Genomic DNA, 25,167 nt, shown 5'->3' with positions numbered 1-25,167 from the left:
ATTTGTTTGCATAGAGTATTTACTGTATTTATGAGTTGCATAATTATTTATAGCTTCTGCAGCAGCGAGTATAATATTCTGCTGTTGGCTGTATATTCACTGTCGATATCAGATGCCAGATGTCGGTGCATATTTGGATACGCTTTGAACACCTTTTTTGCATGATTTGTCCTTGCACCAGATCTCCGAGATCCACGTGAGCGGAGAGTCGGAGGACATGACAGCCAAGGAGAGGCTGCTGCTCTGGTCCAAGCAGATGACAGACGGCTACGTAGGCGTCCGCTGTGACAACTTCACTACCTCCTGGAGGGATGGGAGGCTATTTAATGCCATCATTCACAAATACAGGTACTGTAACACGTTAGCGACTACGGTATACAATGCTGGGGTTTGTTTGTTTGTTTGTTTGTTTGTTTGTTTGTTGTTTTTTTGTAGAATGACAGATACGATTTTGTAGGTTGAGTGATATTGACTGCATGGTTGCTTTTTATTTGAATAATTTTAAATGTCAATGTTCGTGTTATTCTTGCTATTGGCATTACTCCTCCTTATTATCAACAATATTATTAAATACAGTCTGAGCACTTTTGTGGGTTTTCCCCCTCTAGGACCTGTATTGCATTTACAGTATTCTAATGGGGGGCCATGAAAGACTATAGGACGAATCAGCGTGATGTTGCCACCCAGAAATGCGGAACCCCACGGCGGTGAACTAGTATGAGTTGTACCAAACAAACGTTAATATCTCAAAATCTATACATCACATCGCTTATATTTTGACGTTTTGAGTGAGAGCAGGATGGAGCTCAAGGGTTTGATGTATAATATATGCATGTCGTGTTGTTAAAGTTGTGTGAACTGTCGCAGTTTTTAAAATGTAAACGGAGTCAGCTGGGTAGAGTCAGACACTCAAGCCTCCCAAAGCTCAGGCTCCATAGGGTTCCATTGCCGTTGCCACCCAGTGACGCGGTTTGTTTACCAAAATGTTGCTTGGCGGATCCCTCGTATAGTTCATGCTGAATAAACAGGGAGGACACATCTTGTAGAAATACTGTATATACAGTAACTGATATCCTCTGTTGAATTGGCTTGACTGTCCTTCCTTGGCACTTGAGCGAACACAGATGTGTCTCTGGAGAGTCCATAGGCATTTCCTGTTTGGCTAGTTATTACACAGGCTTTTGACAGACCATTTACATTACTGCACCCACAATCTTCTCAAAAAGATGTGTTTATGCACTGAGAAATCCCTGACAACAGATACAACATATTGTATGAAACTAGAAGACCTAAGGGAGTGATTCCCTAGTCTCTCCCCAGACTCAAATATGACGTTGAATCGCTGCGCTCCGCATACTACGTAGTGAGTCTGTGCCACCTCACAGCCACTGCTGGGGTTTGAGGGCGCATCTAGGGGGGTGGAATTGAATGAGTGACCGGTCGTAGCACCAATCAGAGAGCGGTTCGAGAAATGGGCTCCGCCTCACATGCCGTCACTGATCGCAAAGTCGTTACTGATTGGTGAAGACTGAATCCCCCACTGGCCAATCACTGGCCAAGTGAACGGTTCTCTTCCGACCCCAGCTGGCTGAGGGGAAGCGTCCCAAACCCAGAGAGAGCTCTGCAGCATGCAGTGATGTAGTGTATCAGCGTAAGAACTCTCACGGGTCTGGCGTTGAGACTAGTGATTCCCAAACTGTGGGTCACGGCCGTCTGGTGGTCCACGGAGGTATTGCAAGTGGGCCCGCCAAATAATTAGTTTCTTTTTTTCTTTTCTTTTTCTTTGTTTACATTAAACATATTTAAAAAGCCTTGCTGATGGATGGCTCCTTGAAAACTGTAACAGTGAAAATGCTGCAACATGTTTCAGATGCTGTGTCAGTGACTGTGGAAAATAAAAGTTTAGAGATTTTCAAGTGGGCCCTGAGTTGGAAAAGGTTGGAACTAACGCTGAACTAAGGCATTCATTGTTACCAAGTCGGTACCAAAGCTAGCATGGTGCTACCGACCTTGTCATGCTAGCATATCGGGAAGGGGACTAAATAACGCTTTCCAAATTTAGACTAAACTTTGGCGAAGGAAAAACTATTTCAAAGGGGTCACTTGACCTCTCACCTCAAGGTACCCAGGAGTCTCCCCTTTACAGATAAGGTAGCATTTTCATAGCCTAAATAGCATTAATAGCTTGTGGATTGTTTTTTTTTCTGTTGTTGTTGATCACAGTTTCTCTCAACAAATATGTTATGCATGCAAATAGCCTCCCTCTGATGAGAAAGGGGGGATGTTGCAATCTGGCTTTTGGCTATTTTGCCTAAATCTTTATATGTGGATGGATTATTAATTTGCTGTATTCCCAAGTTCACATGTTCTGTTAATGAAATAAAAAAAATATATATATGGAAATACATCATCTTAGTCTGATGTGTGTTGATCAGAGTTGTGATTAAAGGGTTCGGTGGGGCCCGGAAGATTTTCGGATTTCAAAGTGGGGCGCAGCATTCTTCAGTTTGGGAGCCCCTGCCTTACAAAGAAAAATCCTTAAGTGAAGCAATAACTTTGAAACTGAATTGTAAATCTTGCCTAACGGTGTTGCTTGACTGTTTTCTCTCTCTTGTCTATCGCAGGCCAGACCTGGTTGATATGACCCGAGTGTCGAGTCAGACCAACCGATCAAACTTAGAGCAGGCGTTTGGCGTGGCGGAGCAGCTGGGCGTGGGCAGGCTACTGGACCCCGAGGGTGAGCTCCAAAACCACACTGTCATGTTTGGGTCGACTCTCTAAGCATTCTTAAACCTGTTAACACCTTTGCTATAAATCATTTGGAGTGAAGGCAACAGATTTGTGATATAATAAATCTTCCATTGAATACAGATTATTGTCACGTATTTCATTTCTGGCTTTTCGTTTTTGCTCGTCCCTCCTCAGACGTGGATGTTCAGTCCCCCGATGAGAAATCGGTCATCACATACGTCTCAACACTGTACGATGCCTTCCCCAAAGTACCTGACGGTGTCGATGGCGTCAACGCTAATGTAAGTATACGTTGAAAAAACAAAGCAGACATGCTTTGGTCATGTCATGTGACGCATCAGTGTGTGTTGGTCATGTGACGCATCAGTGTGTGTCGGTGCTGTGAATGACAACTTCACTTCATGTAGTTAGAGAATTTTAGCAAAATGCTTGGACCATCTGTGAAAAAATTTACTACCAATAGCTTTCTTCACCAATGTGTTCTTATAGGTGTCTAGAATCACCTCTCAATTAGTGCAAACCCAAATCCTCGTGGAAAATCCTGGAGATTATACACTGTGCTTTACATAACAATAACAAATATACCAATATCATATGGTCAGGGAGACATTTTTACTCAAAAATAATGTTTGGAATGGATTCAGCACCCTAGTTAGACACCCCACAAGTTCATTTTAGACTTTTAATTTTTATCATATTTTTCACCCAAGCCCTCGGGGCACCTTAACTTTGATTGGCTCTCGAGGATTTTCCACGAGGATTTGGGTTTGCACTAATTGAGAGGTGATTCTAGACACCTATAAGAACACATTGGTGAAGAAAGCTATTGGTAGTAAATTTTTTCACCGATGGTCCAAGCATTTTGCTAAAATTCTCTAACTAATGATGGCTTTGTAAGAGAACACAATCCGTTCAGAGAACGTGAAGTGCTGAAAATAGACTGCTGCTGATGGTCCGTTTGCTCTGAACAGGATGTTGATATCAAGTGGGTGGAGTACCAGAACATGATCAAATACCTCAGCCAGTGGATCAAACACAACGTGACCGTCATGGCAGACAGAGCGTTCCCCAACAACCCTGCGGAACTCAAGGTAGCGTGCTGCAACACGTAGACATCACCTCACCCTAACCCTGCCACAGGCTCATTTATACTCCATTTTCATACACAAAATAAATGCGTCTCTTTCAAACGGTGTGATCGTCACTGCCCACATACCTCCATGCGTCTTTCACGTTGGTATCATGTTAAAGGAACACTCTGCCCATTTTCAACCAGCTTTGTATCATTAGAACATCAGTAGTATATCAGAAAACTGTAAACTGTTTTGTAGTCTGTCATTTAATTTGACAGTTATTGAGTGTTAAAGTGTGGACCAGTGACATCACTGGTCCACTCAAATTAATAACTCATTAACTCAAATCAACTCTCAATAACTGTCAAACTATTCATCATTCATCTAGTTTGACAGTTATTGAGAGTTGATTTGAGTTAATGAGTTATTCATTTGAGTTAGTGTGGACCAGTGATGTCACTGGTCCACACTTTAACACTCAATAACTGTCAAATTAAATGACAGACTTCAAAACCGTTTACAGTTTTCTGATATACTACTGATGTTCTAATGATACAAAGCTGGTTGAAAATGGGCAGAGTGTTCCTTTAAGCAATACATCCACCAGTGGGCAGTAGAGAGTCAAATGCGTGAGTGTGTGTGTGTGTGGTTCTGCTCCGTTTCATGCGTATCGGTAAGCTTTCAGAGGACGGACAGAAAACGTACGAAATGAACGCAGAGTACGGACAGAAGGCTCTGTCCGTCTCCGTCTTTAACGTAGAGTATAATTGGGCCTTAACCCTAACTCAATGTAGCGCGCTGCAACACGTAAACATTGTACGGATGTTTTTTCTCTCTTTGCATAAACTGAGCTCTCGTCACGTAAACGAGTCATGATAGAGGCAGTGTCATGGCTGCTTCAGAGAGCCTCTTTCTGCTGTAACTCAATCTCTAAGTCTTATTGATGGATATGAGAGAGCTTCCTGCTGCTGCATGTAGTCGATTGCCACTAACGGGAAAGGCACTTTGAAGCATGGAGGACAGACGACCAGACAGACATGCTTCTCCTGGATCAGTCATGCTTCTCCTGGATCATCACTGTTTTGATGCTTTGTTGAACAATAATATACCATGACTACATTTTCATGATCCTCTCTGCTCTCTTCCACAGGCACTTTATACACAGTATTTGCAGTTTAAAGAACATGAAATCCCAGTGAAGGAGAACGACAAGACAAAGATCAAACATCTTTATCAAATGCTAGAGGTATGTGTGTGTGTGTGTGTGTGTGTGTGTGTGTGTGTGTGTGTGTGTGTGTGTGTGATCAAAGACATAGCAGTCTTTCTAGTTCTGCATAATGGCAGCGATAACCACATTTCTCTGCGTGTATGTGCGTGTGTGTGCATGTGCGTGTGCACTCGTGTGTGTGTGTGTGCGTGCGTGTGTCTGTGTCTGTGTGTGCATGCGTGTGCGTGTGTGTGTGTGTGTGTGACAGGTGTGGATAGAGTTTGGCCGTATCCAGCTGCCCCCGGGGCACCACCCTAACGACGTGGAGAAGGAATGGGGCAAACTGATTGTGGCCATGCTGGAACGAGAGAAGAGTTTGAGGCCGGAGGTGGACAGGTACGTGGAAGAACCACTGAACCTCATTCCCAGAAAATGATAATAGTCTTTCGTCCGACACCACATGAATGCAACGCACGTTCCTTCACTACCAGTGAAGTGCCAGAAGGGGAAGACAAAGGTTCTGCACTACAAAGGTTACACACTATAGCTTTAAATAGGAACTTGGGTAAATCTGGATGGGATGCATGAAACTGGACTGCAGTTAAGTTCAAACTTGAGTGCGGTTGAAACGTCAGTGAATTTCCATTCTGTGTGTGACTGTGCGTAGCAATCCCTTTGACCTTTTCAAACGATACAGAGATATTTTCACGATATCGTGGGGTGGCTGTTTCCTGACGCAAGCTCTGTCAAGCCTAACCTTTCTAACGTGACTCCTCTCACAGTATATAATCTCTTGGACTGGAGATGGAGTTACTTGTAAATCCTCTGGCGTTGTTGTTGATATTAGCCGAGACAAGTGGGCACATCCATTCTTGTGTTATTCATTGTGGAAAAGAATGGCAGGGGGTGAGGTGAAAGTTGGCAGAAACAGAAATACAGCCGTTTGCCAGAGAATTAGAGAATGTCCCTGCTTGGAAAAGTGTAGTTGTCTCAACCTGTAATGGGTTGTCAACTCTGATGGATACCAGAAGCGTATTATTTATTTCCTTACCCCCGGAGGGCAGCATATTCTTTCAGGGTGGGTTTCACGTTACGGGCTGCTCACCTGGCCGTGTGTCGACACGCAGGACAGTCAGGCTGCTCACCTGGCCGTGCGTCAACACGCAGGACAGTATAAATGTGAGCCGGTGGAAGCCCTTCTGTCACATTTAGTCTGCGGATGCGTTCTGTGAAGTCATGGAGGTTGAGTCGGGGCTGGGAACCCGGCGTCACAGGGAAGATCCGGAGGCGATGGCACTGATTCTTTGAGTGGGCATATCGATAGAGGATCTGCAGTCATGCACAGCAACCTGGCATATCTGAGCAGTGTCTCGTCTGTTAGCAACAGCACACTCACCAGCTCCGGGTCCAACGAGAACCTCCTCACCGGCTCTGCCATGGAGACTTTACATGCAGGCAGCTCCATCGCCTTTATCAATAACAACTTTGTCTATGGATCTAGGTGAGGTTACACCTGCGAGTTTGGCTTTTGTGACTGCTTTGGTTGTGTGGTGAACTGGATGTAATTTGTAAACTGATCATTTCAACTTGATTCTTTTTGTTTTTGTAGACTTGAGATGTTGCAGCAGATTGCCAACAGGGTCCAGCGGGACTGTGTCAACGGAGAGGACAAGCTAGCGTTGGCTAGAACTGCTCTGCAGTCTGTAAGTATCCTTCCTTTCTCCTTTATGACATAGCAGTGGTTATGTGTGCTTTTGCCTTCAGTCATGGTCTCTCTTTCCTCTGCTCAGGATGCAAAGCGTCTCGAGTCTGGTATTCAGTTCCTGAATGAGGCTGAGATTGCCGGATACCTTCTGGAGTGTGAGAACATCCTCAGGCAACAAGTGGTGGACATCCAAGTTCTTCTGGATGGGAAGTTCCCTTTTGCGGATCAACTCGTCCAAAGGTACGAAGCTCTTTGCAAAAATAAGACACTGCACTCTGAACATTTATACTTCCTGCCTCTCACATTGTTCTTCCTGTATGAATACAGGGTATCTAAACTGCGGGACGACCTTCTGGCCCTGAGGAGCGAGTGTTCGTCCGTGTACAGTTCAGGTCGCACGCTGACCACAGAGCAAACCAAGCTGATGATCTCAGGCATCACGCAAAGCCTAAACTCGGGTTTCTCCCAGAACATAAACGCCGGCCTGACACCGGCCCTCACCCCTGCACTCACCCCCGGGTCCCCGTTCTCCTCCAGCCTCAGCCATGCCTTGACCCCTGGACTGCAGCCCGCCTCGGTCCAGGGTTACATGGGGAGCGGCGGAGGCATGGACCTTGGGTCGCTCAAGCATCTGAAACACATGCAGATCCGCAAGCCCTTAGTCAAATCCTCACTGGCTGACCCCAACCTGACGGAGGAGGAGGTCAACATGAATTTTGTCCAGGACCTGCTGACCTGGGTGGAGGAGATGCAAGTGAGCAATCGTTGTTAGACTGGAACTAGAATCACATTGTTGATCTCATGCAGCCCTGCACATTGAAAACTCCATGCTGAGTGTGTGTGTGTGTGTGTGTGTGTGTGTGTGTGTGTGTGTGTGTGTGTGTGTGTGTGTGTGTGTGTGTGTGTGTGTGTGTGTGTGTGTGTGTGTGTGTGTGTGTGTGTGTGTGTGTGTGTGTGTGTTTTTCTGTCTGGAAGGCGCAGGTGGATCGTGCCGAGTGGGGATCTGATCTGACAAGTGTGGAAACACATTTGGACAAACACAAACCTGTACATAGAGCCATTGAAGAATTTCAGATGAGTCTTAAAGACGCCAAGCTTAGCGAGGTAAGTGAAGACCGATTATAATGTCAGCAGAAAGCAAAACACAAAATAATCTGTCACCTGAAATGTTGCTGCAGTAGCCTAACCCACCACTCCTTCAATTTAATACTTGTTTCTAGCAATGAATCAGATTTATCTCTCTCTCTCTCCTTCCCTCTCTCTGTCTCTCCTTCCCTCTCTCTCTCTCTCTCTCTCTCTCCTTCCCTCTCTCTCTCCTTCCCTCTCTCTCTCTCTCTCTCCTCTCTCTCTCTCCATCTCTCCTTCCCTCTCTCTCTCTCTCTCCTTCTCTCTCTCTCTCCGTCTCTCCTTCCCCCTCTCTCTCTCTCCCTCTCTCTCTCTCTCTCCCTCTCTCAGATTCAGATGAGCCAACCCCTCAAACTAACTTATTCTGAAAAACTGAACAAATTAGAGAACCAGTATGAGAAGCTACTGGTAAGTAATCTCTTGTACTCAGGATTTATAGTCTAAAAATTCAAAATAGTCGACTTTCTAAGTGACCTGACTTTATGAATGGCTGTTCCCGTCAGAGCTGCTCCAGAGAGCGGCAAAGCCACCTGGAGAGTCTGCTCGACTTCGTATCGCGGGCGACTCAGGAGCTGATCTGGCTCAACGAGAAGGAGGAAGAGGAGGTGGCCTTTGACTGGAGCGATCGCAACAGCAACATCTCCAAGAAGAGAGACTACCATGCTGTAAGCCATCTTAATATAAAGTAGATTGCTCTTGTTTGTTGTTTTCTGTTTTAACACCCTTTTAAACAACCTTTTTTAACTGTTAAAAATTCATACATGCAGACGAATAGCCACTGCATTCACTTTTTTGATCAAAGGAAAATGGCAGTTTTGTTTATTGTGGCTCGAATGGAGCACAACTGCATAGTGAGCAGTGTGAGTGTTGTGTTGTGAGAGGAGGGAGGGAGGGAGCGGTTATGTTCTGAGGCACTCAGCCAGCCCTGTATCTCTCAACAGGATCTGATGAGGGAGCTGGATGAGAAGGAGGCCGCCATCAAGTCTGTGCAGGACCGGGCAGAGAGCCTCCTGCTCATGAACCACCCAGCCAGGCTGACTATTGACGTAAGCCCTACTGGTTCACTGTGTGCTTTCATACTGAGCTCTTCACATAGCAAGACAAATAGCTTGATTCCAACAGCTTCTACTCTGCCTAGAGGCCGAATCACAATGTTTGTTTACAACAACATCCGGGTAGAAAACTGTACGTACAACATACAATTTAATGGCGTGGAGCAAACGGCGACGAGGAGCAACTGAGATCGAGAGAAAATGGTTCAGTCTAAAACACGTTTGATGCTTTCATATCTCATTAATAACAACACTTTCATGTTAGTTTGGAGACCTAATGTACCTGTTGGGCCACAGAATCAAGAGGATTACAGATTGAGTTCACCCAAAACTCGCTGTCGGGTAGATTTGGTTTATCAACACAGTACATAAGATAAGCACAACAGAAACGTCAGATAGGTCGGACACCATGTTTGACTAGGGTCTGTCCAGATACATTTAGTAGGAAAACCACCAGCTATGAAACCTGGACATTATATTATGGTTTCCTTTGTTGTTTCCTCCCAGGCGTACAAAGCTGCCATGCAGACCCAGTGGAGCTGGATTTTGCAGCTCTGTTCTTGTGTAGAACAGCATCTCAAAGACAATGCCGTCTATTTTGAGGTGAGTTATATAGTATATATATATATATACCGGTGTGTGTATATATATATATATATATATATATATATATATATATATATATATATATAGATATAGATATGTATGTATATATGTATGTATGTATGTATGTATGTGCAGTGTTTCCCCTAGAACATTTGTCAGGACTGGAGGGATTTTGAAACGTACCCCGACCGCAACAGTGGGGGCCCTCGCTGGCTACGCTAAACCTTTATCTAAACTGCTCGCATCTATGTTCGTAATAGCATCCCAAGTATCATCATACTATTATGGGATGCGATGCGAACAGTTGTATTAGGAATTGAACCCGGGTCTCTGCCATCTTTTGACTAGTAGACTGAAGGCGTATTAGTCGATTACAGCTAATTTCTCATGCTTTTGCCCCATTCAGTTTTTCAACGATGCTAAAGAGTCTATGGACTACCTTAAGAGCCTGCAAGATGCCATTCAAAGAAAGTACAGCTGCGATCGAGCGAGCAGCTTACACAAGCTGGAGGACCTGATTCATGAGTCCATGGTAAGCTGTCAGCTTAGTAGCGGTGGGAAATGTGAATGAAAATGGGAACATGAACTTTTTTTCTTGGTGTATAGTAGGTCTGTAGTGGTGGGGAAACATGAATGAAAATGGCAAAACGAAAGCTTTATCTTGGTGTGTGGTGTGTCTGTAGGATGAGAAAGAGCAGCTCCTTCAGTACCGCAGCACTGTAGCTGGGCTTGTGGGACGAGCCAAAACCATTGTGCAACTCAGGCCCAGGAACCCAGACAGCCCTGTGAGATCCTCCATCCCTGTCAAAGCCATCTGCGACTACCGTCAGATCGAGGTATCCTCCTCGCGTCACATCGCACCGTTTTCCATTTCAGTTTGTCTCCGGGTAGAATAGTAAATCTATCCTCTGTTGTAACTCTTCTCAGATCACCATCTATAAGGACGATGAGTGCGTGTTGGCCAGCAACTCTCACCGGGCCAAGTGGAAGGTGATCAGCCCAGCAGGGAACGAGGCCATGGTGCCGTCTGTCTGCTTCACCGTGCCTCCGCCCAACAGGGAGGCTGCCGATATGGCTAGCAGGTGAGACGCTACACAATTCACTCAGATCTAACTATGGATTGTAGAGTTCAAATGTCTGTTGTAACCTTGGTTCTATAAGCTCTGGTGAGCTGTCTTTGCTTGGACAAATCGGTGAAATGCTTCTTCCTCCTGCAGAATGGAGCAGCTGTACCAGAATGTTCTGGCACTGTGGCACCACTCCCACATCAACATGAAGAGTGTGGTGTCTTGGCACTATCTGCTGGCTGATATACGAGCCATCCGCAACTGGAACGTGGCCTCAGTATGTTTGACTTACTTTCTCCTCACTTTTACACTCTGACTTATCAGTTACAGCACCTGAGCACCAGATGGTGTTTGTAGTCTCCCACCGGTCAGAGACCAAAGACTGAGACTTATGCATCGGTCTCGGTTTGTCCGTCCGTCCGTCCGTCCGTCCATTCATCGGTCCGTTTGTCCGTACATCAAATGTAATATCTCAAATGTCCCAATGTAAAGTCCTAAAGCAATTTGGCAGGTCGGGTTCCTATGGCCTCCCACTCAGGCAAGGCCAGACCCCATGTGTCGAGCAGATGGTGGCGCTATAGCATCTTTACGTTTTGGCCTTTAACTTCTGAATTGTATGGGCCACAATCAAAATTCCACTTTCCCTGGATTCCTTGGTTCATGGTGGTTCATTCTGCATCCATTCATATAGGCCCCGTCTATTTTTGTCTACAAGATTTTCTGTAATTTGGAATTTTGTCCAAAATGTGACTCCTGCCAATTTTGTCCAATCTTCATCAAACCATGACTGTCATCCACAAAATCCATAGCAGTTTTTTTTTATATTCCATAGCGTTTTCATATAATTGACTTCCAAAGTTTGGTCAACTGTCATGGTTTGGGTCTATTTCACAAAAATCGCACAAAAACCTCAGGAACGCATTGCCCTGTTGTAACCAAAGTTCATGTGTCTGTGCAGGTATGAGCTACTATTCACCTTATGTAGCCCCGCCCACTGGACCCAGTTGTGTTACAACTTCCTGTTCAAAACGCCATCTGTTTTACATGTTCAAACCTAGTCGGACTCACTGGTGGCTCTTAGGGTCTGCACACACCTTAATTCCCCTTAGCTAACACAATGAACACATGGTGTCATTTCCTTTATAAGGAGCGCTATAGCAACATTTCAAATGTTACATTCAAAAAAACCATTTTAAAAGGTCATAACTCAGCGACTCAGCGCAACAAAATTCGATTTGCTTGTTCATTATAGCTGTAATCGATTAGAATCAGTTTGATGATCGCACTTGGAGAAAAAGATGATTTCTTCAGATTTCCTCATGTGTTTCTCTGATCGACACAGATTAAGACCATGTTACCAGGAGAGCATCAGCAGGTCCTGAGCAACCTGCAGTCCCACTTTGAGGACTTCCTGGAGGACAGCGAGGAGTCCGCGGTGTTCACGGTGGCAGACTGTGCCCAGCTGGAGAGTGACGTCATCGCCTGCAAAGAGTACTATGAGGAGCTGCTCCGATCTGCTGAGAGAGGCAAGGCTAAGCTAGTAGCTAGCTACCCCTCCTGTCCCCACCAATAAGGAGCTGTGCATTCAACACCACGCCTCGAGGGAAACACATGGCTCTTTAAGGCTATTATGCGTACAGTTAATGCCTTTTGGAATTATGCTGTTTTACTGGATTAAGAACAGTCTGCTGCTAGCAAGAGCAAACATGACGATAGTCCCAATCAGTTTTAAATAGGGCTACTCATATTCCAATCAGCCATTAATTTATTCTTTATTGTTTTTTTTTGTTTTTTTTTATTCTTTGCCTACTGTAAGCCATATTGCAACAGTTCCTTGACCTTATACTGTGATGGGGATACCACCTAGAGCAGGGGTGCCCAAACTTTTTTGACCCAAGATCTACTTTTCAAGTAGCCAGCCTCCCGAGATCTACCAGTCCAGTTTCAACATCGCAAACGCACACACATCGTTTCCAGCCTGCAGTAACTAACCTCACAACACTTTCTCGTTGTCCCACAACCACTTGACATTAGGGCTGTGAATCTTCACTGGCCACATGATTCGATTCGATTACGATTCAGAGGGTATGATTCAATTCGATTACGATTATCGATGCATCTTAAATCGATGCATCACTTTTTCCCCCAATACATGATTTATTTTTTCTCACTTTACAATACAATTGCATTGTATTATGATCCATAATTAAAATAAACAACTGCATGTACTTCCATTATATTTTATTTTATTATATAAAAAAAATAAAAAAATAAATCCCCCCCCCTCAATGCCATGCGATCTACCACACTACCTTCGATCGACCGGTCGATCGCGATCGACGTATTGGGCACCCCTGACCTAGAGGCACATTTGTGAACTTTCAATGACTATATTTAATCAGTTACATTCCCAGTGTTCTCCAACATGTATTATGTAATCTTTTTTAGATTTTGATGTCTATTTGCCACATTGACAATATTTGGCAGTGATAAATATGCAAAAAGTGTATTAACAAATACAACACAGGAACCGTTGTACTGTCCTTCAGACTTTAGGATTGAAACATTTGCTATCCTTATTCTTCCTTATGTTTCTGTGGTAAACAGAAGAACACGAGGAGTCGGTGTACAATCATTACATCTCAGAAGTACGCAACTTCCGCATGCATCTGGAGGCTCACGAGGAACACCTGATCAGACAGATCCGCACGCCGCTGGAGAGAGACGACTTGGAGCAGAGTCTTCAGCGCATCACAGAGCACCAGGTACCACTTTTAGGTGACCAAGAAATAACACTTTTCGCGATTTAGAGGTGTCGTCATTGGAGTAATTCATTTCCACACACCGGTGCCTTTACAGAAGAAGAGAGCAGAGCTGGACAAACTGAAGGAGGACCTGGACGTCATGAAGGAGAAGTGTGAGATGTTCCTCAGACAGGCTGCAGCTTCTCCCTCCGTGCCCACCCTTTCCTCTGAGCTTGGCGTGCTCATTCAGAGCATGGGCCAAGTCTACTCCATGTCCTCCATCTATATGGACAAGTATGACACTGCCCTCTGCTGTCAAGAACTAATACTGCTGGCACATCCAAAAATGTGATATTTGCAGTTGCAACTTGCAAGTAACATCACTGATGACATATTTTCTCTTTTATGCAGATTGAAAACAGTGAGTTTCGTGGTGAAGCACAGCCAGAGTGCAGAGATGCTAGTTAAGACCTACGAGTCCAAGCTCTATGAGGAAGATGCTGTGAATTCGGACCTGAAGTCCATCGACACGGTCATATCCACACTCAAGGTAACGCACTCAATATTGGACAAGTCTCAACAATTACCGTACCTTTGCTTATCTGTGTCAAAAAGTCAAAAAATGTAATCACTGTTTCTTCTGATCATAGCAATGGCGGACAGAGATTGATGAGAAGCAAGAGGTATTCCACGACATGGAGGACGAGCTGCAGAAAGCACGGGTCATCAGCGAGCGCATGTTTAAAGCTCACAACGAGCGCGACTTTGACCTCGACTGGCACAAGGAGAAAGCCGATCAACTGACTGAGAGGTGGCATAGTGTTCACTCCCAGATTGACTGCAGGTTTGTGTTTTTGATCATATACATTTTCCCCCGTGTTCAATAAGAAATGTTACCACTGTAAGTCTGAGTATTACTCACTGACGTTATGAATACAATTCCAGGCTTCGGGACCTGGACGGTATCAGCAAGCCTCTGAAAGACTACAAAGATTCTTACAGCTGTCTTGACGAGTGGGTTAGAGAAATGGAGGCAGCACAGCTAAAGGCCCAAGAAAACAAACCTGAAGACAGCAAGGCTCTGGCGGAGCTGCTAAACCAACAGAAGGTAGGACAAGAGGGGACTTATTTACTTTGGAAGATACATTATATTAGGACTGTAGTCTATAATGTGTATACTATACTATATACAGTATGCACAGTATAGACTGTAGTCTGTAGTCTATAATGTGTGTGATGACTACTACTGATTGTGTATGTTTTTTTTCCAGGTCCTTGTTGCGGAAATCGAGCAGAAACAGAGCAGAATTGATGAGTGTCAAAAGTACTCAGAGCAGTACTCGTCTTCTGTGAAAGTAAGCAGATTTCACACTATGTATTTAGTTTCATGTTTGCTTATCATGCCCTTCAGAGTTTTGCATTAGCCAATAAACAACATCCCCTCCAGGATTTCACAGCATTTTATTATCACCATAAACCATTATCACCACCTATGCTTGATTTTATTGCCTGTGAAGAGTGTTGATTACACTGTTTATCTGTGTCATTTCTGGAGCATCTCCTAATGTGCTGGAAATGCTCCAAATCACAAGCCTGCGGGGGATAAAACAAACAAACAAATGCAATCATAAATTGCAATCATAGATGTGCTAATTCTAATTCCTATATGCGCTGTTCAGTTGTTGACCTTACCTTCAGCTAATCAGTATACTACATCTCGATTCAGGATTATGAACTTCAGCTGATGACCTACAGAGCAATGGTCGACTCCCAACACAAATCTCCACTCAAGAAACGGAGGATACAGAGTTCTTCTGACACCATCCAACAGGAGGTGAAAGTCTGATGTCAAATGTAATACAGTTGGAGATCAGATTCGTATGTGCTCTGCATGCTAAACGAGTCGTTTCTTTGTTTCCTTTCAACACAGTTCATGGATCTCCGAACCCGCTACACTGCTCTTGTAACTCTGATGACACAGTATGTGAAGTTTGCCAGTGAGACACTGAAGAGAACGGAAGACGAGGAGGTAAGGGATTCATATTTGACATCTCCTTGGTTAGATGGCTTTCTGCATGCAGCTTATACTGCATATTTTCTATTTCTGTTTGGTTTTATTTCTGGATTTGGGTACTTATTGTGCTCTCACTTTTGCTTTATGTACTGTTCTTATCGTGGCATGCATTTCTATATCAGATGTTCTGTATCAACATATTTGACCTCCTCAATAACAAGTCATGGTTTGTAAAACATTCACTTCGAACACAGATGAGTTTTCACGTTAAGGCCATGGCTTCACCATGTTCAACATGAAGAAGGATATTTGCTTCTTTGCTCAGAAGAAGTAAAATGAGGAAATATGTTGTATGTATGCAAGTGCCTTATTGTTGGTGGTGGTGGTGATTTGCTGGGAGGAGGAAGCTTTCTTCTTTCTTGGATGGAAACACTGTCTCAAGTCTCATGGCATGTCTGAGGGGAAATTCAAGTCTCTCCAGGATGTGTGGAGTATTTTGTGATGTTGGTATTGGTAGGTATTCTCTGGTTTATTGGCTGAAATGTCAAGGACTGATGAACGTTGTGGGTCAAAGGAATATGGTGCGATGAGCTGGTCTTTGACAAGTGCTTTGCTCAGTATTTGCTGTTAAACTGCAAATACTTGGATAGATTGCTTAACAGTGCTGCACGACTCTGGTGAAGGGAAAACATAGTGCAATTGATTTTCTCTCACATTTTCTCATTAAACATGAGAACTGTGCATAACTTATTTTTTGCATTATAGACCAGAAAGGCTTTTGAAAGAGCAGAGTATGCAAAAAGGACAGAGAGCGTGGAGCTCCAAAAGGCCGAAGGGGAACTAGAGATCAATCATCTACAACAAAGGCTACATGAGCTGGAGGATGTGTTGGTTACAAGACAAGCACAGCTGGAAAGGCTAGAAGGAGATGTAGAAATACAGCAGAGGACCATCGATGATCTAAGCCTTCAGAAATCGAAGGTTGAGCATGACATCCATCAGTGTCGCACCAAGCTAGACTTAGCAGTGAAAGACAAAGCCTCGGCTGAGTACGAATTAAGTCATACACAAAAGTTACTTCAGCAATCAGAGGCTAAGTTGTCCAGCCTGGAGGATAGTCTTATCATGGTGAAGAACACAGAGGAGAGCTCCTTGGTACAGGAGAATACAGAAGAATCCAAGGTTAAGGAAGAGACTGAGGCAGAGTTACTAAGCCAAGCCCATGCTATGGAAATGGGTCTGACTGAGCAGCCTGTGGCCGTCCACAGTGAGGCACAATCAACTGCAGTTAGAGAAACCAACAGTCTGGAGGTGGAGGTCCTGCGGCAGAAACTAGAAGAAATAACCGTGGTGAGAAAAAGAGCTGAAACGGCTGAGGAGAAAGCTGAGAGTTTGAAAGAGCTGCTGGATGACAGCAATACTAGACTGAAGAAACTTCACATGGACATGGAATCCGAAAGGAGCAGCGTGAGAGAAAAGGCAGAGGAGCTCAGACAGGAGACGCTGGACATGAAGAAATCACTGTATGAACTTCAAGAGCAAATCAAATCTCTCCAGAGGGCAAAGTCTTCGTTGGAACAGAAAACCACTTTCCACAACACTGAAGTCGAAGGCCTGAAAGAGCAGCTGAAGATCAGCCAGGAGAAACTAGTTAAGAGGAGCTCCATGGAGCAGGAACATAGTCACATGATGCAGAGCTTAGAGGAAGAGTTATCTTCCAAACAAGCAGAAATAGATCAGCTTAAGTTGAACTACGATGAGCTGACAAGAACTAATGTGATATTGGACAGTGATATTAGGGCTATTCAGATGAATACTGCGTCATTGCAGCAAGACAAATTATTCTCTGATCAAAAGATTAGGTCTTTAAAAAATGAGATGGAGAGTTGGAAACAGCAGCTGCAAAAGGCCAAGGAGGAAAATACGCTCAAGAAGAGATCCGAGCAAGAGACACAACTCAAATGTAAAAACCTGCAAGCTGAGCTTCAGAAAAGCAGTTTAACAGCTTCTCAAATGCAGAGGCAAATAGATGAGTTGAAAAAGATCAATCTGGAGATGGAAAATAACATAAAAAATGTAACAGCCCAACTTGTTCAGGTGACTATGGAGATTGGCAGCAAGGATCAGCAAATACAAATTTTCAAGTCTCAGGTAGAGGGCACCAAGTCACAGGTTAGGATTATTGAGGAGGAACTGCTTAAAAGATCCCAGGCCTCTCATGAACTTCAGATTAAACTGCAGGGTTACAACGAGGAGGTCAAGAAAATCACTGAACTGCAGCAGAAAAACAAAACACTTTGGTCAAACATCTCCAGTTATGAGAAAGAAGTAACGAGTCTTAAATCAGAGGTAAAGTCGTTGTGTGCTGAGATCAATTTAGCCAATCAGAAAATCCACATGCAAAAGGCTGAGGTTAATGATTTGAACACAGTGCTAAAGAAGACAACTACAGAACTGCAAAAAGAATCAACCGCAAGTGAAAAGTATCTCAGTAAAGTGAAGGCAGTGGAGGCAGAGCTTTTGCAATGTAAACAGAGTATGAAAGGGGGAACTGGAGGCTCAGAGAAGATGACGGCAAATCTAAAGCAGGAGATATATGCTCTTCAGAGTGACAAGAAAACAGCAGACAAGAAACTAGATAACTTGAATGTTCAACTCGCAGAGTTGAATTCTGCCCTAAAAAGAGCAAAGGATGATTTGGCTAAAGAGACTCAAGAAAGGAAAGTCAGAGAGTCAAAAACGACGGAGCTGGAGGCTGAACTCCAAAAGAATAAGCTAATAGTGAACGAACGGCTTCGTAGTTCTGAGAAATCTTCGTCAAATCGGACACAAGAAATCACGGTCCTCCAGAGAGAGAGAGCTGAAGCCCAGGAAAAAAGTATCTCATTGGGATCTGAAGTCACAATACTGAGAGAAAAGCTGGACCAAGCCCAAGAAGAGGCAAAGCAAAAGCAAAAAGAAAGTTCAGTGCTTCAACTAAGGTCCCAACAACTGGAAGAACAACTTGAGAATTGCAAGAAGATGCTGGAAGACTTGAAAGGTAAACTAGAACTTCAGAAGAAGGGCTATGAGACACAGCTGTTGTTAGTGCAGACCGAGATAGAGCAAAAGCTCATTTTACAGCAATCTGAAATCAAAGGTGAACGTGAGAAGAAAGCAGCAGAATCATTACAGCAGAGCACGCTGAAACTAAAGCAAGAAGCTGACCAACAGTTACAACAGCTGCAAATCAAAATGGACAAACTACAACAAGAAAGAACCATGCTCACTCGTGACCTGTCAAAGGCTAAATCGTATATCGTTCAACTTGAAGATGCCAAAATTAAACTTAACGCCAACATTTATCATCTAGAAAGCCTCAGCAGTGACCGCTCAAAGGAGTCCTCTAAGCTGAAACAGATGTTAAGAGAGAGTGAGCAGAAAATGACAATCAAGGAGAAGGATGCGAGATTCCTCAATGAACAGATTGCGTCCTACGTCAAGGAGATCCAAAGTCTACAGGAAAGGTTTGTGCAGATGGAGGCTGTGATGAAGACTGCAAGCAAGAAGATGAATGACCTGGAGGTCATAAGTGAAACCAATCGGTCTGTCAAAGACAACGATGCCGCTAAACTGAAGACAGAACGTATAATAGCGCAGAAGATTGGGCCGTCATATGAAGGTTCCTTCAAACACAAGCTAGAAGATGGCGTCAGAATGAAAGTGTGCGCAGAGGTATGAATAAGCTTCATTCAATAGAGAGCCAAAGTGGAACGTCACTTCCTGCTTCAGCACTGTACCAGAGATTTTCACCCGCCGTTTATTTTCCCATAGACATTTCGTAAAACTTAGTAGAAATGTAGTTTTACTTGTTCAAACCAAACGCTTCAGCTATATTTAGAATCGGGAGAGACCATAGAATGTTTAACTCGGACCAAAACATAAAAAAATGCGGGTTTAAAGACAATATTTTTTCAATGTTTTTTTCAGTTTTAGTCTGAGTGAAATGTTCTATGGTCTCTCCCGATTCTAAATATAGCTGAACCATTTTGGTTTGATCAAGTAAAAGTATTTTACGAAATATCTATGGGAAAATAAATTGCGGAAGAAAATCTCTGGTACAGTGCTGAAGCAGGAAGTGACGTTCACTTTGCCTCTCTATAGTATTGATACACAATTCCATTATATTTATGATCATATACCTACATTTAAGAATTACATATTATTTTGGGTAGCTATTTATTAAAATATCAATTTCTAAATGCTTATTATCCATTACTGTTAACAGTTAACACTATGAGTTCAGTTGTCTTCCAAAGCCATTCTTTATCTTTATCTAAGATTATTCCAATGTCATATCTACAGATGGCATCAATGGAGAAAGAAAATATATCAGAAGAACTGAAAAAAGTGAAAGAAGACAAAAAGGAAGTTAGTCACAACTCTGCTCCTCAAACTACCATTCTCCAGCAAAAAGACATACAGAATGTGACTCACACGAGCCAAGTCATAACTCGTGACTCTGTGACCGTGACAGGGCATAGGTACATGTCTGTGTGTGGACTAACAGAGAGAGGATCAAATGAAACAAACACAGGACCCAAAGACATGCCGACCAAAGTTTCTCATCCTGCAAACACACTGAAAGAGACTACGTCAGACCATTGGGCCTCACTAAAGCTCCCGGCGCTCAAAGGCAGCACAAGTATTCAAAAGTTCATCCAAATGAAGCTGTTGGATGAAGACATTTTGAAGAAGTTAGAAATGGGCCTCACCACAGTGGGAGAGGTGCAAGCGTCCCTTGCTCAGTTCCTCAGCAAGCCAACTACGATTGCTGGAGTGTACGTGGAGTCGAGCAAGAAGAAGATGTCCTTCTTCGAAGCTGCTGAGAAAGGCCTCTTAGCGAGGACGTACGCCATTGAGTTTCTGGAGGCTCAGGCTTCAACAGGCAGCATTGCAGATCTGGCCACAGGAAAAACGTACTCGGTCCTAGACGCTGTAGAGAGAGGCATTCTAGAGGCAGACCTGAAAGACAAACTCCTGGATGCCGAGAAAGCGGTTAGTGGCTACATCCATGGTGGCAAGAAGCTGTCCGTGTTTCAGGCAATGGAGGAAAGGATTCTAGATAGATACAAAGGGAAGAAGTTCCTTGAAGTCCAGATAGCCACAGGAGGAGTCATCAGCCCTGACATCGGTGCTCGAGTGCCGGCTAACATTGCTTTTGATCAGGGTCTTTTGAACCAAGCCACCCTAACAAGTCTCTACGATCCCATCAGTTACCACAAAAGTTGTCACCACCCCGACACTGGGCAGAAAGCCTATTACAGTGAAATGCTGAAGTCTTGTCTTTATGATACTGATGGTGGTGTCTATCTTTATCCAATCGGTGACAGACTTCTATCTAGTATCTCGCCCAGGAGTTCTCACAGAGTGTCTGTTGTCAGCAGCAGTCGCGGCACAGAAATGTCAGCATATGACGCATACAAGGGGAAGCGCATTGACAAGAGGACCTATCTGTTTCTATCACAGCAGGACAGCCAATGGCAGGAACAGTCCATTGTTGATGTCAATGACAGCCAACTTCACATCATCGCTGACCTCAACAGCGGACGGCAGCTTTGTCTGGAGGCTGCTGTGAGTCAGAGGTTTCTGGAGACGACGGAGCTCGAGAGCTATCGCAAAGGGCTCCTCAGTATCTGTGAGCTTGCAGACCTCATATCTTCGAGAATGGTTGTCGTCGAGGATGTGAACAGCCCTATTGCCGGTCTCTGGGATGTCACGCAGAGGAAGCGCCTGTCAGTTCGTCAAGCTCTTCAACAGAGCCTTATTGACAGAGTCACTGCCCAAAGGCTGTTGGAAGCCCAGGCTTGCACTGGAGGCATCTGCGATCCTTCTTCTGGGGAGAAAACTGCCGTCACAGAGGCTCTGAGACGAGGCCTTTTGGACGAGTCATTGGCTCACCAGCTCCAATGTTTTGAGCAGGCCTATCATGGCATCATTCAACCCAAGACAGCAAAGACCTTATCGGTTGCTCAGGCTGTTCAGGAAAATCTCTTCCCAAAGGATGAAGGTCTTCGCTGCCTTGAGTTCCAGCTCCTGACTGGAGGATTGATCAACCCTGAGACTCATGATAGAGTCTCACTTGAGGAAGTCCTTCAGAGCTGTCTGCTTGACAAAGGCACTGCCATTACACTGAAAGATGAAAAGTCATACGCCAAAAGCCTCACCTGTCCCAAGACCAAGAGAAAAATCTCATTCAAAGAGGCACTTGAAAGAAGCATCTACGACTGCCACACTGGCTTAAGGTTACTGGAGGCTGCAAAAGCGCATAGCGTTGGAGCCAAGTCAACATTCCAGTATATTTGGGCTTATAATTAGCCAGCTTATAATTAGCTGTAAATATGTGGTTGTCCATACAGTAGCAATGGCCAAGCAGAGAAACGTATTCATAATAAGCAAAGAAAATGCTTTGTTTTTGTTTTTGGCTTATTATAGGGAACTGGGAACACAGCTTTACCTGTCTGGTAACATGGCTTTTACCTCGGCAAGAAATGTTATCATGTGATTGAAATACAATATATTGATTACAACGAGTATTCCCAAAGTTACCACAACAAACCATCACATTACCTTCAATAAAATAAGGGATTGATTTAAAAGAAAATGTGGGCATGTATTGTACATAAGAGGATGTTTTTTTTTTACATTTTGTGTCAGGCACATTTCATTCAGACATTCCCCACCATTGAATAATTGCATTTAACAGAAAGTGATGCATAATGGATCTTGAGTTAAAGGAACACTCCGCCCATTTTCAACCAGCTTTGTATCATTAGAACATCAGTAGTATATCAGAAAACTGTAAACGGTTTTGAAGTCTGTCATTTAATTTGACAGTTATTGAGTGTTAAAGTGTGGACCAGTGACATCACTGGTCCACACTAACTCAAATTAATAACTCATTAACTCAAATCAACTCTCAATAACTGTCAAACTATTCATCATTCATCTAGTTTGACAGTTATTGAGAGTTGATTTGAGTTAATGAGTTATTAATTTGAGTTAGTGTGGGCCAGTGATGTCACTGGTCCACACTTTAACACTCAATAACTGTCAAATTAAATGACAGACTTCAAAACCGTTTACAGTTTTCTGATATACTACTGATGTTCTACTGATACAAAGCTGGTTGAGTGTTCCTTTAACTCATTGAGTGCCAAGGACGGACATGTTCGTCATTTCAAATAGTAACGTAGAGTGCCAAGGACGGACATGTTCGTCAATTGCGTTTTTTGACGGTGGGGCGTCGATCAAAGCCTTCTGCCTCTGATGTACAAATATTATAGCTATTGGATGTGTCTAACCTATTTTACAGAACCCTTAGGTGGCGACAGTGCTCTCCACATAACAGAAAGGCAAGGAAAAAACAAAGAAGAAGTCGTTATGGAAACGGAAATCGCATCGCATCCGTATGCATCGATATGCTGAAGCACGTTACTGCAGCTGTGCCTGCAGCAGCCAATCTGCTCCCACAATTGAGCCGCTCCGTGTCGGTTGCGACAGTACATCCGCACATCCACACCGTCGAGTTGTTATTATTCTCAACTGGAAGCATCGTTGCCGGTGACAAACACACGCGGAACGCTGTAAAAAAGCAGGATGTCAAGCACCCTTCACTGTGCGCACAGCAAACTCAGCAGAGAGCCACCACAGACAGGAGGAGGAGTGTGCAGTTGAGGCGAGGCGGGGCGGGGCGGGGGGGGGGGGGGGGGGAGGGGGCACGCAGAGCAGCACACACACAACACCCAGACAGACCCAGGCAGCAGGACAGGATTGACAAACGCAAGCCAGAATATCCGATGCCCACCAGCAGCAAATCAAAACCAGCAAGAAGCTGCAACCAGCAGCGCACGCAGGGGCCAGCGCTGCTGGTTGTAGCTAAAAATATTATTCTGCCAAACAAAATTCCCTGGCCTAAACTGTTTTATTGAAGGAAATTATTTTTGAGGTGTGACTACATTAGAAAAGATTAGCTTCAGAGTCAGTGATGTGCTTGAAATGATTAATTTCACAAAAGGCCAATTATCTCAGCTTCTAGAAAAAAATTGCTTTTTTTGGATGAATCAAGCTATCTTCTCCGGCTCATAACTAAAGAACGGAAAATGGGATCAATAAACTTTTTTTTGCAGATGATAGAATAGAGTCTCATCGTTCTTTGTGCGTGTTCAGTGTTTACATAGTAATATCACACAATATTCTGTGGGCCTCGAGAAATCACTGAAAACGCTCTGAAACTCTGGCACTGGGAGCGTCCGTTCTCCAAAAGTGGCTGGCACTCAATGAGTTAAGCTCTTTTTTTTTTTTTTTTTTTCCCTTCTTATTCCGATTCTGAAGTGATCAGAAATGTAATTTGGCAATGGACATCGCTTTTAGGATTCCCTAATATGTCATATCTTTCATTCGGTGTTCTGTGTTGGATTCTTATAGGACAAAATAACAATCATGTTGAAAATCCATCTGTTCAAATTCTAGAGATCTGTTGATGAGGAGAAGAAAGAGCATGGCGATAAAGTTAGCAAGCTATTGCACTGGATGTCCAGTGTGAAACCGAGCCTGAACAATGATGCCAAGGCTCTGAAAGATGGTAACGCCAACACAGAAGCCTCTAATAAGGCCCAGGTAAATACTATGTGTAATAAGGCACAGGTAAATACTCTGCGTGTTGGTTTTTGTGTTTGTGGTATGTCCTGTTATACAGTATACAGTATATGGCCCCCGGATGTGTTGTTCACGAGAGAATACCTTACATTTATTTTGATCACACTAAATATTGTCACAGCCTCTGACTGACAGTGTGTACAGTACGTATCATTTCCAATAAAAAACACAATGGTCTACTTTCTCATGTATTTACTGCAGTTACGTGATAACTTAGAGAAGTTATAGTTATGATTAGTTTATAGAGTCCCTCTGATAACTTTACTGATGAGACCATGGTTCAGATGATCACCCATGCCTTTCATGATATACTTGGTATTTCCATGAGCTCCTCCACATTTATCAGTTGCACAAGCACTCATATTTCAGAACAACCTCATTGCACCCCATAGCAATATAAACATTTTAAATGTATATTTAAAATGTGTAAGGTGGAAAATTACATCATCCCCACAGGCACAGGCTGAAATGTCAAAAGAGTTTTCTACATGTCCGTCCAAGGAAACATGGAATAATGTGTTACTGGTTATTTGACGTCACACCCAGGGGTAACACTTGGAAACCAGCCAGGTGGCTGACAATGGCACATTTACAGTAATGTTGATTAACGTGCATTGTTCCTTCCATCCTGTAAAACAATAGAATGCATAGTTAGCAGTAGCATTATGCTAATATCACTTAGCAGTAGCATAATGCTAATATCACTTAGCAGTAGCATAATGCTAATATCACTTAGCAGTAGTATAATGCTAATATCACTTAGCAGTAGCATTATGCTAATATCACTTAGCAGTAGCATTATGCTAATATCACTTAGCAGTAGCATTATGCTAATATCACTCCCTGTCCATCTTTAAACTACTGCACAATCCCCTTAGCTTGTTGTCCTGCTCTCATTACACCATGGTCTCAAATCATTATTTGGAGAGAGGCTTTTTCTTTTTTCTTTCTTTCTGTTTTTGCTAAATTGTGACTTATCTGTGAATACTGTATGTCAATTGATTATATATAAACGGACATCTCAATTTTTAATGGAAGCTTTGCAATGTAGTCACCATATCTAGTGAATACTGTGTAGTATAGTGACACAGGCATGCACGTGTGTGTGCACGTGCACACACACACA

General features: G+C 43.6%; 1 protein-coding gene across 1 annotated transcript in view; it reads left to right on the top strand.

Annotated features, from left to right (window-relative positions):
* The window catches only part of dst (dystonin), a gene marked incomplete at its 5' end in the record, with an annotated part of 175,313 nt that overhangs the window by 52,793 nt on the left and 97,353 nt on the right, over positions 1–25,167 (top strand). Inside the window, 28 exons of the mRNA XM_083658481.1 lie at positions 182–348; positions 2,625–2,737; positions 2,926–3,032; positions 3,723–3,842; positions 4,975–5,070; positions 5,300–5,427; positions 6,641–6,734; positions 6,822–6,976; positions 7,064–7,490; positions 7,712–7,840; positions 8,192–8,269; positions 8,365–8,526; positions 8,803–8,907; positions 9,421–9,516; positions 9,926–10,051; positions 10,203–10,355; positions 10,447–10,601; positions 10,737–10,863; positions 11,929–12,112; positions 13,194–13,351; positions 13,446–13,624; positions 13,742–13,880; positions 13,981–14,174; positions 14,276–14,438; positions 14,602–14,685; positions 15,057–15,164; positions 15,261–15,359; positions 23,856–24,002. Coding sequence (XP_083514607.1) covers positions 182–348; positions 2,625–2,737; positions 2,926–3,032; positions 3,723–3,842; positions 4,975–5,070; positions 5,300–5,427; positions 6,641–6,734; positions 6,822–6,976; positions 7,064–7,490; positions 7,712–7,840; positions 8,192–8,269; positions 8,365–8,526; positions 8,803–8,907; positions 9,421–9,516; positions 9,926–10,051; positions 10,203–10,355; positions 10,447–10,601; positions 10,737–10,863; positions 11,929–12,112; positions 13,194–13,351; positions 13,446–13,624; positions 13,742–13,880; positions 13,981–14,174; positions 14,276–14,438; positions 14,602–14,685; positions 15,057–15,164; positions 15,261–15,359; positions 23,856–24,002 — 3,993 coding nt within the window. The remainder of the gene's footprint in view (positions 1–181; positions 349–2,624; positions 2,738–2,925; positions 3,033–3,722; positions 3,843–4,974; positions 5,071–5,299; positions 5,428–6,640; positions 6,735–6,821; positions 6,977–7,063; positions 7,491–7,711; positions 7,841–8,191; positions 8,270–8,364; positions 8,527–8,802; positions 8,908–9,420; positions 9,517–9,925; positions 10,052–10,202; positions 10,356–10,446; positions 10,602–10,736; positions 10,864–11,928; positions 12,113–13,193; positions 13,352–13,445; positions 13,625–13,741; positions 13,881–13,980; positions 14,175–14,275; positions 14,439–14,601; positions 14,686–15,056; positions 15,165–15,260; positions 15,360–23,855; positions 24,003–25,167) is intronic.

Source organism: Poromitra crassiceps (genome assembly GCF_964638095.1).
Source record: "Poromitra crassiceps genome assembly, chromosome: 22".
Taxonomy (NCBI): Eukaryota; Metazoa; Chordata; class Actinopteri; order Beryciformes; family Melamphaidae; genus Poromitra; species Poromitra crassiceps.
Note: the sequence above shows the minus strand (reverse complement) of the source record. Positions and strands in the feature narration are given on the sequence as shown.